Source organism: Anser brachyrhynchus, assembly GCF_964034855.1.
Source record: "Anser brachyrhynchus genome assembly, chromosome: 16".
Taxonomy (NCBI): domain Eukaryota; kingdom Metazoa; phylum Chordata; class Aves; order Anseriformes; family Anatidae; genus Anser; species Anser brachyrhynchus.
The window spans coordinates 8437392-8451915 of record NC_137734.1 but is presented as its reverse complement, the minus strand read 5'-3'; the positions used below and the strand labels follow the sequence as shown (position 1 = coordinate 8451915).

Sequence of the window (14524 nt, the reverse complement as noted above, 5' to 3'; positions counted from 1 at the left end):
GTTTTGGGTATGTAGCTGTTTTGTATTGCACACTTGCCAGAATGCCAAAATGACCAAACCACTAATAAATCTTTAACTGATTTTTATGTTTTTAAGTATTCAAATTACTTTTTCTTCAAATCCAAACAAAAAAAGGCTGTAGCTTGCAAGGCATGTTCCTTTGTGTTTAAATAGTAAGTATTCAAATACCTTCCCTATCACGCACCCTGAATGCACAGTGCTTCAGAGGGAGACATGGTTCTAGGTAACTTTTTAATATGTGAAAGTGATCTTCATTAGTATATGAAGGGATGAAAAATGCAAGTAATTCATAGACTGTTTCTCAAGGATGCAGAATTACAACCACTATAACTTTATTTATAAAGTAGTGTTCTAGAATGCTAAAGACAAATTCAGACAAAGTTAGTTTTGTGGGATTTTTCAATGTCCTTGAAGAGATCAGTCTATCCAGTAAGAAAATACTATACATACATGCTCCTGCAGAGCTGTGGAGCACTTTTTGGACGAGGGGAAAAAAAAAAAGCAGCACTGTGGGATTTACCAAACAGGCATGTGGCACTTGCATGTAATAAAGCAAATATTTACATTAAGCACAATACAGCAATTTATTTAGATGCTTAAATGAAGAATACAAAGGGAAATAAAGATCACAAAATTATACATACTACAACAGTGTGTCATATATTAGATGGTATAAATGAATACAACACCTTGTTGGTGTTAACTAAAGATAAAACTAAATATCCAAAACACAGCACTTTTGTTTCGGTGTGCTGCTTCAACACAATACACTTTTATACAGATCTAAAAGGTGTCAAAATTAGTAGCTGCAAACTTGTTTCTTGCATGTGATTTTTCTTTTTTAGCTTAAAAGATTTCAGAAAATGGCTCTGAAATACGTTTATCATCAGTTGTAATGTCAAGGATATTCAGAACAAGAAAATTCTATAATACAATAGAGTCCAGATATATTTTACGTTGCTGGCCTCTGTTTTTGAGATTGTACAAGGTTATGTGCAAAAACTAAGTTTGTCAAAATTCATACTATAGCAGTTTCAAGCTTTTGCTAGGTAAACTAGATACAGCATTTATTACACAGCAGGGCAACACTAAAAAAGAGAAACAAATCTATGATGGGTACACAAGAACAATTTCATAAGCTTCACTTGAATAGGTCTAAAAGACTGTACAAATATACATTTCAACTATTCAGAATGATACATGAAAAAAATCAATTTCCCCATAGTCTACTATACACGTTGAACTGGTAGTTTGTATGTTGGCCCTACACTACCATGTGAAAAAGGGTAATGTTTAAAAAGACATACAACTGAACATGTACAAGAGTGAAATAAATGTTGAAAATGCAGATAAAACAAACCTCTGCTTTTCTCTGTGTGCATTCTGGAGCCACCAGCTTATCTGTTTTCACATTAAGTTACTGTGCTCGTCCCAGCAGGTATTCTCAAGCAAGATTAGCCAACAACATCCTTACATAACCACTGGAGTAACAGCGGCCTCAAACACCACACACCATGACCTAGCACTTGAAAGGCAGTACCAGTTAGAATTTACGCTTAGCAGTCATACTGAAATGAAAGTGTTTAGACAGTTGTAGAGTGGCTATGACTGACACTTCTGCATCAAGCAGCTTATGCTTGCTGGCTACTCAGCTCCACACCAGTTAAGCTGCTGTGAATCGGTTCTGCTACCCCGTCAGTCACGCTGTCAAACTGATCTCCGTCCTCACTGTCAATTGTGCTATTCTGCCATTCCATCTGCTGATTTGACAAGCTCTCCTCAATCTCTGATGCGTTTTTCCATTGCGACTGGTCCTTAGACCAAAACTCTTCTACTTTTCCATAGGAACGATTCTTCCACTTTGACTGTTCTTCATCACTTTCAGAGCCACCCTCTTTTGTCTCAACAGTCGGTTTACTGCTACCAGCGTCTTCGCTTTGGGAGGATTCATCTGTCCACGCTTCTGGTTTTACTTCTGATGTATTATCTTCAAAATCTGAAACCTGCTGAGAACCAGGCCCACTTTCAGACTGCGAAGCTCCATCTTTCCATTCAACAGCATCATCTTGCTCATCCTGATCACCTTCACTATCTGAAACATCACCCACCAGTTTTGTTGGCTCTTCAGCAGAAATTTCTTCGTATTTAGAGCTTTCCTCTTGTTTTTGATCAGACTTCTCTGGAGACTGTAAAGTATTTTCTTCAATGATTTCCTTGGATATGCTGTCGTCTGGGTTCTCCACTGTGCTATCAGAAGAGGCTTTCCCACCAATGTCAGAAATATGCGGACCAAATGGACTGCCGCTTTCATTGTATTCCTCTTCTATATTCTCATAGCTGTCTGAGGAACTTTCATTGTCTTTTTCTATGTTTATTTTTTTGTCAACAGTCTTACTAACATTGACTCTGGAATTCTTTTCATCGTGATTTTCAAACAGCCATTCAGCATCAAAATCCATTTCATGTTTAACTTTGTTTAGTTCTTTCATGTTGAAACCAAGCAACACACCAGGTTTATATTTTTCACAATCTCTAACACATTTCTTCCTTTTGTTGCTAAAGTGAGACGCGATATCAGACTTCCAGAGCCACAAACTGGCAGCCAGCTTTTCAATCTCTCTCCTAGTGGGATATGGTTGCTTATTAAAATACTTTGTGAGAAATGTTTTCCTGGCTTCGTAGGAATCATCTTCATGACCCTTGGGGTCCAATGCTAGAACTACAGGTTCTTCAGGCTTCTCCTCAAAGGCAGAGGGGGAGTCGTCATCATCCATTTTCCTTCTCTTCATTAGGGAGAATTCCATGTGTTCGTAAGTACGTTTTACAGGTGCTACAGCTGGAGACTGGCTTAGCCGAGATGACGAAGTACCTTTGTCCTGGCCATTTTGAGTCTTCCCAACACCTCTGCAGTGAACAAGGTGCAGCGTTATAGTTGAGGCAGTCATGTTACTGGTATATACACCAAGGCAATGGATGCATTTGTAGGTTAGCTTTTTCTCAACTGGATGAACTGTCTGAATAACTTGATGCCTCTCTCGTAAATGATGTGCAAGTGCATCAGAGATGGGTCCTTTTAGGATTGAAAAGCACAGAGGACAGAGAGTTTTCCCTACATCTTTTTTGTAGGGAACTGCTGCTTGTGGGGAACTTTTTACAGGTATGTCAGACTTCTCCTGGATTTTCGGCTGTGGTTTGGGAGGAACAGGGGGAGTATTCTGAGCATGGTAAGCTACAGATTCTGCAGGAGCATCTCTCAAGTTGTAGGTGGTTACAAGTAGATGTATGTTTGTGTGACTGCCCTGCTGCAGTGTCAAATCAAATGTCAGAGTGGAATCAGTCTTAGGTCCCATTTCTTCATCAACATGAACCATTCGCATATGAGCAGCCATCTTTTCAACATCATTGAAGGTCGACCGGCAATACGGACAAGACAGACCATGTATTAGCATATGATTAAGCAATGTATCAGTGGGTAAATAGCGATTACAGTATAGACATTTGCTAGTGAAATTGTGTATTTTCATTATATAGTTAGCTACTGCAGGCACCTTTTCAGCCTTGTGCTCCTTTTCAAAGTGGACACTATACACGTTTTCAGGAAACAGCTCATTACAGATTGTACAGATTTTCCACTTTTGTGTGGATGATGTATTGACAGTAGAAGGACCTGTAGCAGCTACAGGAGATTTTGAGCCAGACTGACCTAATACTCTTGAAGCTGCCTGTGACTGAGATAATGATGTTTGTTTCAACTGAGCTGAAGAAAGGGAGGATGAATTGGCAGACTGAAGAGAGTATCTTGCTGAGGCCTGTGATCTCTGTTCCCCTCCAAGAGTGTAAGGCCTTCCATTGCCACTTGAAAACTGTTTCATTGTTTGAGACTGCTGTGAAAGAGAAACTGGTGCATTACCACTTAAGTTTAGCCTCCCCCCTGGCTGACCAACGTAACTTGGCGGTACTGATTTGACTCCGTAATTGTTTTGCTGTAGGTGAACATTTGACATCATATTCACTCCTGCAGAATTTAACGTAGGCTTTGGTATAGTGAGTCTGTTCATCATCTGCTGGGATGACAGAGATCGAACACTTCCAGGGGAAAGGGGACCCATCCTCTGAGGGAGTCCCATAGGCTTTTTATCCTGTGGTTTTGGAGCTATTAGCATCAAAGGTTTCGATCTTGGAACCACTACGTTAGTGTGACCTATCATTGCAGTTACCTGATATCCTATACGTTCGTGGTCTTCGATAACATGCTGTACTAAAGCTTCGTATGATTTCGGCATAAAAAGGCATCGTTTGCAGTGAATACTACCCTCCTCCCGGGTACTGGAACTTAATGGAACTGCACCATTGAGCGACTTTTCACCTCCCTTTGCTACGTAAGGAGCAGCTACGTGCTGAAAATGTTCCCTGTAAATGTGCTTTCTAACTATTTCATACAGAGGATCTCGGTAAGTGCACTTCTTACAGTAATAAACAGCTTGTTCTACACTGTCAGCCTGCTTAGGTTTAAGGCTATCATGTTTGTTTTTATCTTTAAAAGTGCTGATGCCTCCACTCGGTGTATTGGCATTTGGAGCATGAAATATTTTAATGTGCGTTTCCAAAGTCTTTTTGTCCGCATTGAAAGTACAGTAAGGACAATTAAGGAGAATCCGATTTTCAAAGTCTTCACTATGAACATTCCGGAAGTGGCTTTTGTATGCTGAAAAGAACTTCGAGGAAAATGGACATGCACTGCAGCAAAAGGGCTTTGTCCGATAGTCCTTAAAACAAACAAAGCAGAAACTGAATATGGAAAAGCAGTTTTTAGAAACAGAATTTCTGTGAATTTCTCTAAACAACTATAGTCTCACAACCTACTGCAATCACCTCAAACATTTAGATTTATTCCCTGCAATTTTGGGCCTAGAGATGAGGCCAAGTTCATCATCTGAACATACATGAGGTGGTAAGTGCCAGTTTAAAAGTTCCTCAAGAGTTTAACCATAAACTCAGCATGCAAGGCTAGATGATAAACATCTTTCTCCTCCAGTCAACAGAAGCTGCATTCCCTGCAGCTGAGCATGAACAAGTTCACCACGATCTCGGTTTTTGGGGGGAAAAGGAAAGCACAATTATTGGAGTAGAATGAGACAGTATCAAGAAGACCTGAGTTACTTCCCATCAAAATCTGCTAAACATTCATAGATGTAAGAGATATAAAACATTAGCTAGTTCAGTGTCTTTATCTATTACAAACTGTAAGATGAAACACTCTCTTCAAAACTTATTTTTGGTGTACAAATAGAGTTAAGCTAAGTTATGTACTAAGGCCACACAAGCCCTTACAGCAACCATACCTTTTCCTTCTGATCAAAGCACAATCCTGAACTCTAGAACAATCTTGGATGGGGGGGAAGGAAAAAAAGGGATATTTGAAAGTTCCATACTTGCCTACTTTCCCTGCTCCCTCAATCTTTGTTATATTTAACACGTTGCTGATGCAGTTCTTGTCATCTGTTGTAACAGGAACTAAAACTGCACTGGCCTCAGAGATAGCCACAAGCAATCTGACATTTCAGATGAGTTAAGATATGAAATTCACATAGTTACAAACATTCGTCATGTGTGTCAAACATGTTACACACAGATGATTTAAAGTAGCTAGAGCTGTAGGCTTCCTTTGTGTAAGTAGGAATATATGCTTCTGTCCACCTTCTGAAGCCTCACATCTGGTAGGCTGGAGACGAGATACAAAAACTAAAACACTGTCTCCTTTTATATTAAGGTTCTTATTCTGGAATTAAGTAGAAAAAAAGCACAACATCAGTGTATTTTATGGAACACAGTAATAAATGGCTATTTTTAGACCAACACCACCACTAGAAATCCATCATAATATGGTTTCCCATTTCCTGTAACAAACAATACCCGGTCTTCAAGATGCTGAAGAAAGGGCTTATTTTAGAGAGATTCCTCACCTTCTCACTGTTCTGTAAATGCTGGCATTACTCTATATTGCACCATTGGTAGAGGCTATTGCAATCCATACCTTAATACACTATGTGTTAAACCAGGAAAATCAAATAACTATAATAGTATCATTCCCTCCTACTTCCAGCTCAATTCAGATCTCCTTTATTACTGACTCAAGCATCTAAAAACTAAGACTTCTAGTGTCATTTCATTCACTGTGTAGAACTGCGTATGTCTAAACCAAACCTCAGTCAGATTATGAGAATCCTCAGATGTGGCAAACAACTACAACAACAGTGGAGAGAGATGCTGTTAGATAGGTTCATTTAAAGTTTTTCTGAAATGATGAAAACAGATTTAAGAAAAAGGTAACAAAATTAAACAGAAAATACAAGATTGTTGATCTTTTGACTGGAAGGAAGGTGAATTTGTACTAAGCTTGAACACAGATGGCCTATTAGCATCCAGTTGTCAAAGGATAAGATTTCTTCACCAATCATTTCTTCAATATTTGGCTATCAATACTTACTAAAATAAAGACTGAGATCATTGCTTCTAAAAAAAACTAAAAAGAAAAAAAAGGGTTTTGCTGTCCCTTAAAGTGAAGGCAACTGACCAATGGGTAAAACCACAGGAAAAACTCTTGGCATAATTGCAAAATGCCCTTTAATATGAACCATCTTCAGAACTGGATTTGTCAACATAAACCATTACCAACCTGATTTTTTGTAAGCGATGGGTCCCACAATCCTACATCTTCCCATGTAGTGTTTTTCAAATAAAAGTCATTAGGTTCAAACTGCTTAAAATCCTGGAGAAGGGGAAGATGGGAAGAGAGCACAGATAATCAAAACCCAAGACCAAATGCTCCCTTAAGCAACTCTTGTAAGCATCCATGCAGTCCTCTCTCAAGTGCTGCTGGCAAATAGTAGAGAACATTAATTCAAGGAAATCTGTATATTTAAATGCATTATTTGGAGGTAAATAGTTGTAAATAGTCTCAATAATATAAAACATATGAAGAACTAATTTTTTTCCCTCACACATTCTCCTAATTAGCCCAAGGCTGTCATTACATACCCGCCCTATTTTCAAAAGCGGTCACTGAGATAGTAATAGCTGGCTAATGCTACGCGTTTAAGATCATATAGGTCCTGTAACACAAAATTTGTGATTTTGTTCGTTTTGTTGTTTAAATTTATTTCACACAGGAGTTCAGATAAAAGTTTGACTACGTGTATGATGTTTTAGTAGCCCAATTCCTGTTAAAAGAAAAAAAGAAATCTAAATATGTTTCATCTTTGGCATATAAAAGTCAGCAGCACGTAAGGATTTAAAAATATTATTTCCAATAATATTAATGCTTAAAAGTAACATTGTCCCTATTCACAATTATATCCTCAAAAACCGTATTTGCTCCACCAAAATTTCCCAAATAGGAAAGTCAGGTATTTCTTTCTCTTAAAGGATCTCACTTGAATGCTCTTTAAAGAGATGCTAATAGAAAAGACAAGCAAACAAGTCACAGTTCGTTGGGTACTCTAAACAAGTGTATGAATTGACCATACTCTGAAGGTCATGCTCAGGAGAGAGCTGCCTTTTTGAGAGAACAAAGTTTGTCCAGCAGAGTAGCACAAATACCTTTCCTTTCTAGAAACTAACACGTACACAAGTGATTCTTTAAATTGATTACCTATGGTTCAGCACCAACAAGCATTCCATGAAAACCTCAGAACCATCTTCTGTCCAACAAGAACATCCTCTACCACACCTAGTTCTTGCTTTATTCCTAAGTGTTCAGTTAGTAAATATTTTTAGGAATCCAAGATAAACAAAGGACAACCTATCTAGAAGATATATCAAGTCAATCATGTATAGCCTGAATTGTATCGTCTTTGCTAAACTAAGTGTTTACAAGTACGTGTTAGCTCAAGTTTAATTAAATCCCACTTTGTACATGTTTTAAAAAGGTAGTACAGAGGTAGCAATGCCTGACCAACAAGGCTCAAAAGGAATCCTAGGACCATTCTCAGAAGCTGATGAAAACACAGGATTAAGGTATGGGAATCTGATACAGGGGATTCTAGAAACACTCTTCAAAATTTACAGTAAAAAATTAACATTTCATGAAACAGGCCCAAAACCAAAGAAGTCACACACAGACCTCACAGTCCCACTGGTGTTTGAGCATTCTAGCTCTAAAGCACTTGGGAGGGAGGTATCATACTTACTTCTATATGTTCTTTACAGTATTCCAAACCAATGTCACTAAGTATTTTTTTCACAGTTTTCCGGGCCTTTCTTAAACTGCCAAGGTTGTTGACAGGAAGTTGGAACATAGTTTCTATTGAAAAAGAAAGTAAGAGAAAAGGTTTAAGTCAAATGTGTTCTGTTTGATGAAGAGTCGCACTTTTAATTATTTTCTCTCTCATTTTACCCATAATTCAGCATCAGAGCTGTACCATTAACTAAGGAAACTACCGCACTTTGTCTGGTTTGTTCTTAAATGAGGCTGGCCATAAAGCTAAATACTGACAAACTTAAAAAAGCACGTAAAAAAAATAGATGTAACAACTATTATAGGAGTAATCAGCTGCATCTGGAAATAACTTTCTATAAAGTGTCTGTGTCTAGATGAAATCTACCTCCTATGCTGAGGTACTTAAACCACAATTTATCTTTTAGGCATATACGTTCAAACTGACTTGAAAACTGCTAAGTTGAGCTTTAAGATTTGTGTCAGTCTTGTAATGAATGTAGGAGTATCTCTTCAGTGAGCACGATGCTTCTTGCATTCAACTGCAGTCACACATGAATTCTTAGTACTCTACATTGGCCTATGAAATAAGTCAGAGCTTTCCTAGGTTTTTATTTTAGGAATCCACGAATACCACAACAACATATTCTGTGAGCAAACTTTGACAGGAAAACCTTTAGAATGCTAAAGCAGGACTGTTACTTAAGAATGCCTTGAATTGAGGAAAGTTGAGGTAGGCAAAAATATAACAGTTTCCTCCATTTCCTGTATTTATAGCTTTAAATGTCTGAATGGCTGGTTGACAACCTGTTCATTGTACATTGCTCTTAATAAAATGGGACCTGAAAGCTTGGTTAGAGCCCTTCAGAGGTAGAAGTCACTGGAGAAAAAAAAAATACAAGAGATGGCTTAGCACCTTTCAGAATGCAGCCGGGTATTTTCAGCCTATGAGACAACCCTCCCTTTTAGTTCTCCTTATGCAGGTAGCTAATTCCAATTAAACTGCTATTACTGTCTGTTATTGCCTGAGGCTGTCCAACTAAAAGAAAGTCTAAATTTTTAAGATACACAGACTCCCAGATCCAACCATTAGCACTAAGATTTCTTCCCAGTGCTAACAACTAGCTCTATTTTGCACCTACGGGAGTTCTCAGTCTGCATGTTGCTACCCTTACAGTGAGCACTGTACGTGTACAGTTCTTCTGGAAGGTGGGTAGGGGGGTGAGGTGTGGAGCCAGTAATAAAGAAAGAGGCAGGGTTTTCCTCAAAGAGAAAGGGAGGAAGCTTCTTAAACAGCAAGGAAGTGTCAGAGTTACCTCGTTCACTGGGCTTTAATGCTCCAATGCCTGTTGCATAAAGAACGTCACCCCAGAGGACAAAGCTGCATTTTTATCATTAATATTTCTGTGAGCCAGTTCAGATGTTGGTCTGATGGAACAACAAATTCTTATTAACTAAATAATCCACTATATGGGCCAAAGACTACCTACATGAACTAAAAACGGGCTTTTTGAACAGAAGCTTGAAAGTTTTTGTTTTGTGTTTTGTTTTTAAACACTTTCAAGCTGAAGCCTAGAATTCAGTATTAGTAGAAATTTATAATCATTAAACATTTTAGTTAGAAAAAAAAAACCTCCCATTTTGCCATGAGGTGAAGGGCAATCCCTAAGTTACAAGGAACTTACTACGAAATTTTCTCAGAGTACAAAGGATATGGGTTGTGACTACAATAACCAGGTGTCTCTGATCAGACAGAACTCTTCGACATGCACTGTCACACAAAGTCCTCCAAGTATGTAATTAAAAAAACAAAAAACACCATGGGCCGGGAAACAAATATTTTGATATTCTGTATTAACTTCCTCCAAGTGAGATTTGTTAAAAGAATTCAGTATAGCCACAGCTTGTTTTGTTGACCTCAACAACTCTAAATGCAAGTACACTTAATTTCTGTGACTGCAAAGGTGTTTCAGCTAGCACTCCTCTCTAGTCTCAATTAAAAAGACTAGAATTAGAAAAAAAAATAGATTCAAGTTTCTATGAAAAGTAGCTGCTTTCTGTATGTTATCTGACACCTTCCATTCGAGGGAAACTCAAACCACTCTACAAATATGAAGAATTATCATTCAGGTGAAACACTTCATAGGTAGAGTCACTCACAAGCCTGATAATTCATTTACCAACCTAACAAAACTATGGAGAGCACTACTACAGGTACCCTTGGCATCTCCGAAAAGGCAGGAATTAAATGGGTCACAGCAGTAAACTACGCGCTGCTCCCAGTTACTGCCTCTAAAGACACTGTATGGAAAATCACGAACTGGTGTTTTTCATGCTGTATCCATTCTCAGCTGTACTCCTTTATAATCAAGTATCTCATATGCAATTAAAAAAATATCGAGGCCTCAGACATTCTCCTACAAGGGTGAATATGATCATTTAAATAATTAGACTGATTCCTGTCATCCTTTCAGAATGCTACTCACTCCTGGCTAGGGAGTTTTTTAATCCTCATAAGGGACTAGGAAATGAGGTTTGAATCTGAGTTTCCAACTGCTTGTTATTTTGAAAGCTGACTCAGGCAAACCAGTTATTTTATCCAAATCTGCATTCAAGCTCACGGCTCTGTTACCAGATTTTCTGAGCAAATTCTGAGTCTCTCTTTCCTCTTTGTTCCCTCTCATTAAGAGCCATTTTACAGGCACAAACTAAAGCCTTTTTTTTAAAAAAAAAAAAAACAAAAACAAAACAGAAAATCGCATAGCATACATAAGATTTTCTACCTCTGTACTGTGTATTAGGCTTTGACAAATAATTACAGAACATGCAAAGTCCTGTTCTGCTTTTCTACCCATCCTTGCCCATGCTGTGGTATCAGCTTTACTGCGTAAGCACCTCTGGGCAGAGGCTGTATCCTCTTATTGGTACTACACTTAGCTTGCTTTTGGATGATGTAAAATAATACCATTTATGACAAAGAATAAATGCATAAATGGTGAAAAAGCATTTGAGAATATGAGCATATCCATTTGAGCAATGGATATTCACCTTGCAAACAGAAATTTGTAATATTTGCAACTCCAACCTGCGGTTTCTTTTCCTAGGACAGTCACTATGAAATACCTTCCAGTACTAAGCCCACTGTCACTTCTTTCATGTCTTGAGAAGAAATTTGACTTTTGTGATACTAGAGCTACATTAATGGCAAGACAAGAATAACACGTATTAATAAGGTATGGGTAGGCATGCCATTATGACACCACCATATCTGAACGGATAGTGCACAGATTGGATGCATTATCCTTAAACACAACTCCTTGATGGAAAGAAGATGGTATTTAATACTCTATTCACTCTCCTCCCCAAACAGAACTGGGAAACACGGCTCTGAACATTAAATTACAATAAAGTTAGCACAGGTTCGCTTCCAAAGCACAGCATAACCATTTATTATTTTTTAAACTCAATAACATCCATTTATTAAGAGCTCTTCTTGCTGCAGTTTACAGAGCAAGAGTGAAAAACTATGAATGCAGCCAAGAAATTAATCACGGCTGCATTAATTTTTCTCTAAAGGCAACCCAATCTGCATTGCTCTGACTGTTCTGTTTCAGTATGCTTTCAGTAGCTTCTTTGTAAATAACCGAACGCTGAACATTTTCATCAAAAAAATGTATGAAACAGCATAGCCGGGTACGGTCAGGACTTGAATGAACATTTCCTTGGATTTGAAATTCTTTTGGAAATAATGTCCTAGTAATTTTATTCCAGGATATCTCCAGTTCTTAATGCCTACTGTAGAAAGATTAGTGCAAACATTAAGAAATCTGCTCATTTTGCTCATTGACTTTTTTTTTTTTAACTTGAGACAAAGCAAGAGTCAGTAGAGTTTGTCTTTAGGCAATAACAACTTTTAAATTTGAAAGTCAGCTACAATTCTCAAAATAACGTTTATTAAGCAGCAGCCTCTTATTTCAATAGAGCGTGCCACTAACAACTTTTTCCCCAAAACAAACAACTGTTTTCTCCTAACTACTGTGCCCAATACACCTGGACATGTCAAACATACCATGATATATATAAACCCAAGTGATAAAGAAAGCAAATTATTTAGGACTGCCTAGAAACAATCTCGGTTATATCTGCACTATCTTCTTGCCTCTGCCTTCCGCCTGCCTCACAGCCAAGTCTTAAGGACAAGAAATTATCGAAATCTTTCTATCACATCATAATACAGGTTATAATTAGATCTTCACATCTGAAAACTGAAGAAGAACCTTACTTTGCAAATTCTGCCTGATAGCTGAATACAGCTCACCTAATCTTAACAAAAGAAGCAACCTCATCCTTAAGTTAATGTAGTTCATTTAATTTAGGAAGTTTCTCGACCATTTAATCATAATTAGTGGAGAGCCAGGTACAGCCTGATTATGGTTTGTGACTACAAAAAGAGCTTTTAGCATCTCCATTCATTCTCTTCAAACCAGTACCTCAAGTTGTAGCTGCAATATACACAACACGCTACTGGCATATCCCTAAATGTAGACTTTAAAGAGCTGGGATTAAGTCTCCCAAGTCATTGTTCAGGCATAAATGCTACTCTTGAAAAAAGGTATCTTTCACCTGACCAAAAGTTCATGTTTAAGACAGGACACTTGGAATACATCTCCTTTACTGTCAAGACTTCTTACTGCTCCAAAGCTCAGATCCAAAGAATTATTTAACACAAAGCAGCAGTGGGTGCTTTAACTGGCACTCGAGCTACTGCACTACATCTGTCATGCTCAACAGGGAAGGATGCCCATAATAAAGATTCACAAGTCCTCACAACTGATTCTTCTGTAAAATAACTGACTTCAATGCTGTTTCTCTGTTTTTCTACTGGAATGCCAGAAGAGAACAGTCTTCAATACCCTGGACTTCATGGAAGACAAATAAAAGGCACAAGCCTTTCCAAGGGGCACAAGCAGCTCAAGCTTTACACATCTACCAGTTACCAGATCCTCATGGTTGAAGAGGCACTGCTTACCTCATACTACTGATTCAATCTTCAGAGAGCTCAAAGTAGCTTTCAAAGGAAGCTCAGTAGCACTTCTTTTTAAATGAAGGAGGAATTAATTTATCCTGAGCTGACATCGCTCATCCAACAGTCATTCCAGCACAGCATTCCAGTTAGCAGGGCACCCTGTATTTCCACGTATTCTGTTTTGTGGTTACTAAGGCGTAACTAATTTTTATTATATTCCTGCCTGGTTCTACTCTATCCTATTCATTCTTGCACAGAAAGTCCTAGATACATATTTACTACATTATAGAATTTGTCTTTGTAAGGGAATGCGCATCTGTACATACCTTCACAGGAAAATAAGCCAAGATGATCCCATATATGTTCAGCAAATATGATTCTACAGAGTAACCTGAGTGTTTACACCATCATGTAGTAACAAGAATAATGGGATCTGCCTCTAAGTCAAGCAGTTATTTCCAAGTTCATGATCCAACAGACAAGAATTCAATTTGTGTCTGCCCTTTTGTGTCCTATTTCTAGACTTGGGTCCCATAAATACAAATACACTGGAAAGCCCTTGTTTGTAAGCTGAATTACACAAGGCCAACAACCTCGCTACTGAGATCATCCAGGTAGTATCCTCAGGTACCTAATAAAATGGATTACTAACCTAGTTATAAGGAATTCTAAAAAAATGGCTGATTTAATAAGGTATCACTCATCTTTAGTGCATTTATTCCCCAAAGGTCTGACTATTCCAGACACAAAATAACTGTAAAATAAGCAAAAGAACTGCATGAGAAGTGTTTGGAACTCTCTTTTGCTCTGTATTTATGCAGTACCTAGCATAAAGGTCTAGTCCATAGCCAGGTATTATTCCCAGAGTAATTTAGTGGCCAAATATAAGAAAAGGTGAGCTATATAAAAGAGCAAAATATCATTACTAAATTAGAAACTCTGTACTTCAGCTTCCATTTCACAGTCACATTTTGGAGATGCAAAGGCAGAGTTTAGACCAACTTCATGCAGTGCTATCCACTACTCTCAATACCAGCCACTACTCAAAGCACAAACAAAAACTAAGACAAGTTTCCTAACTCGTGCATACACGTTGAGAAAGGTCTGAATGAAGTACTCTCAATCTTCATCCAAAAATCTGAAGGGGTGGGGAAAGCTCTGTGAAAAAAACAAGGAATATTTGCAAGGTAAGCAGAGGGAACAGCAGATAAGTGACTTCACAGAAGTTGAAAAGTGTACACAATATTGTGCTTTTAAGAACT

General features: G+C 38.0%; 1 protein-coding gene across 12 annotated transcripts in view; it reads right to left on the bottom strand.

The window, feature by feature from the left end:
• Positions 1-580: 580 nt before the first annotated feature.
• Positions 581-14524, bottom strand: part of ADNP (activity dependent neuroprotector homeobox) — a 31484-nt gene continuing 17540 nt past the window's right edge. For 11 of the 12 annotated variants that reach the window (XM_080558057.1, XM_080558055.1, XM_080558053.1 and 8 more), the window contains 3 exons: positions 8211-8323; positions 6698-6790; positions 581-4787 (listed from right to left, as the gene is read on the bottom strand). In XM_080558057.1, coding sequence (XP_080414183.1) covers positions 1653-4787; positions 6698-6790; positions 8211-8323 — 3341 coding nt within the window. In that variant the 3' untranslated portion in view covers positions 581-1652. Of the gene's footprint in view, positions 4788-6697; positions 6791-8210; positions 8324-9552; positions 14421-14524 lie in introns of those variants that run through there. The other variant, XM_080558051.1, reaches the window with a different exon arrangement.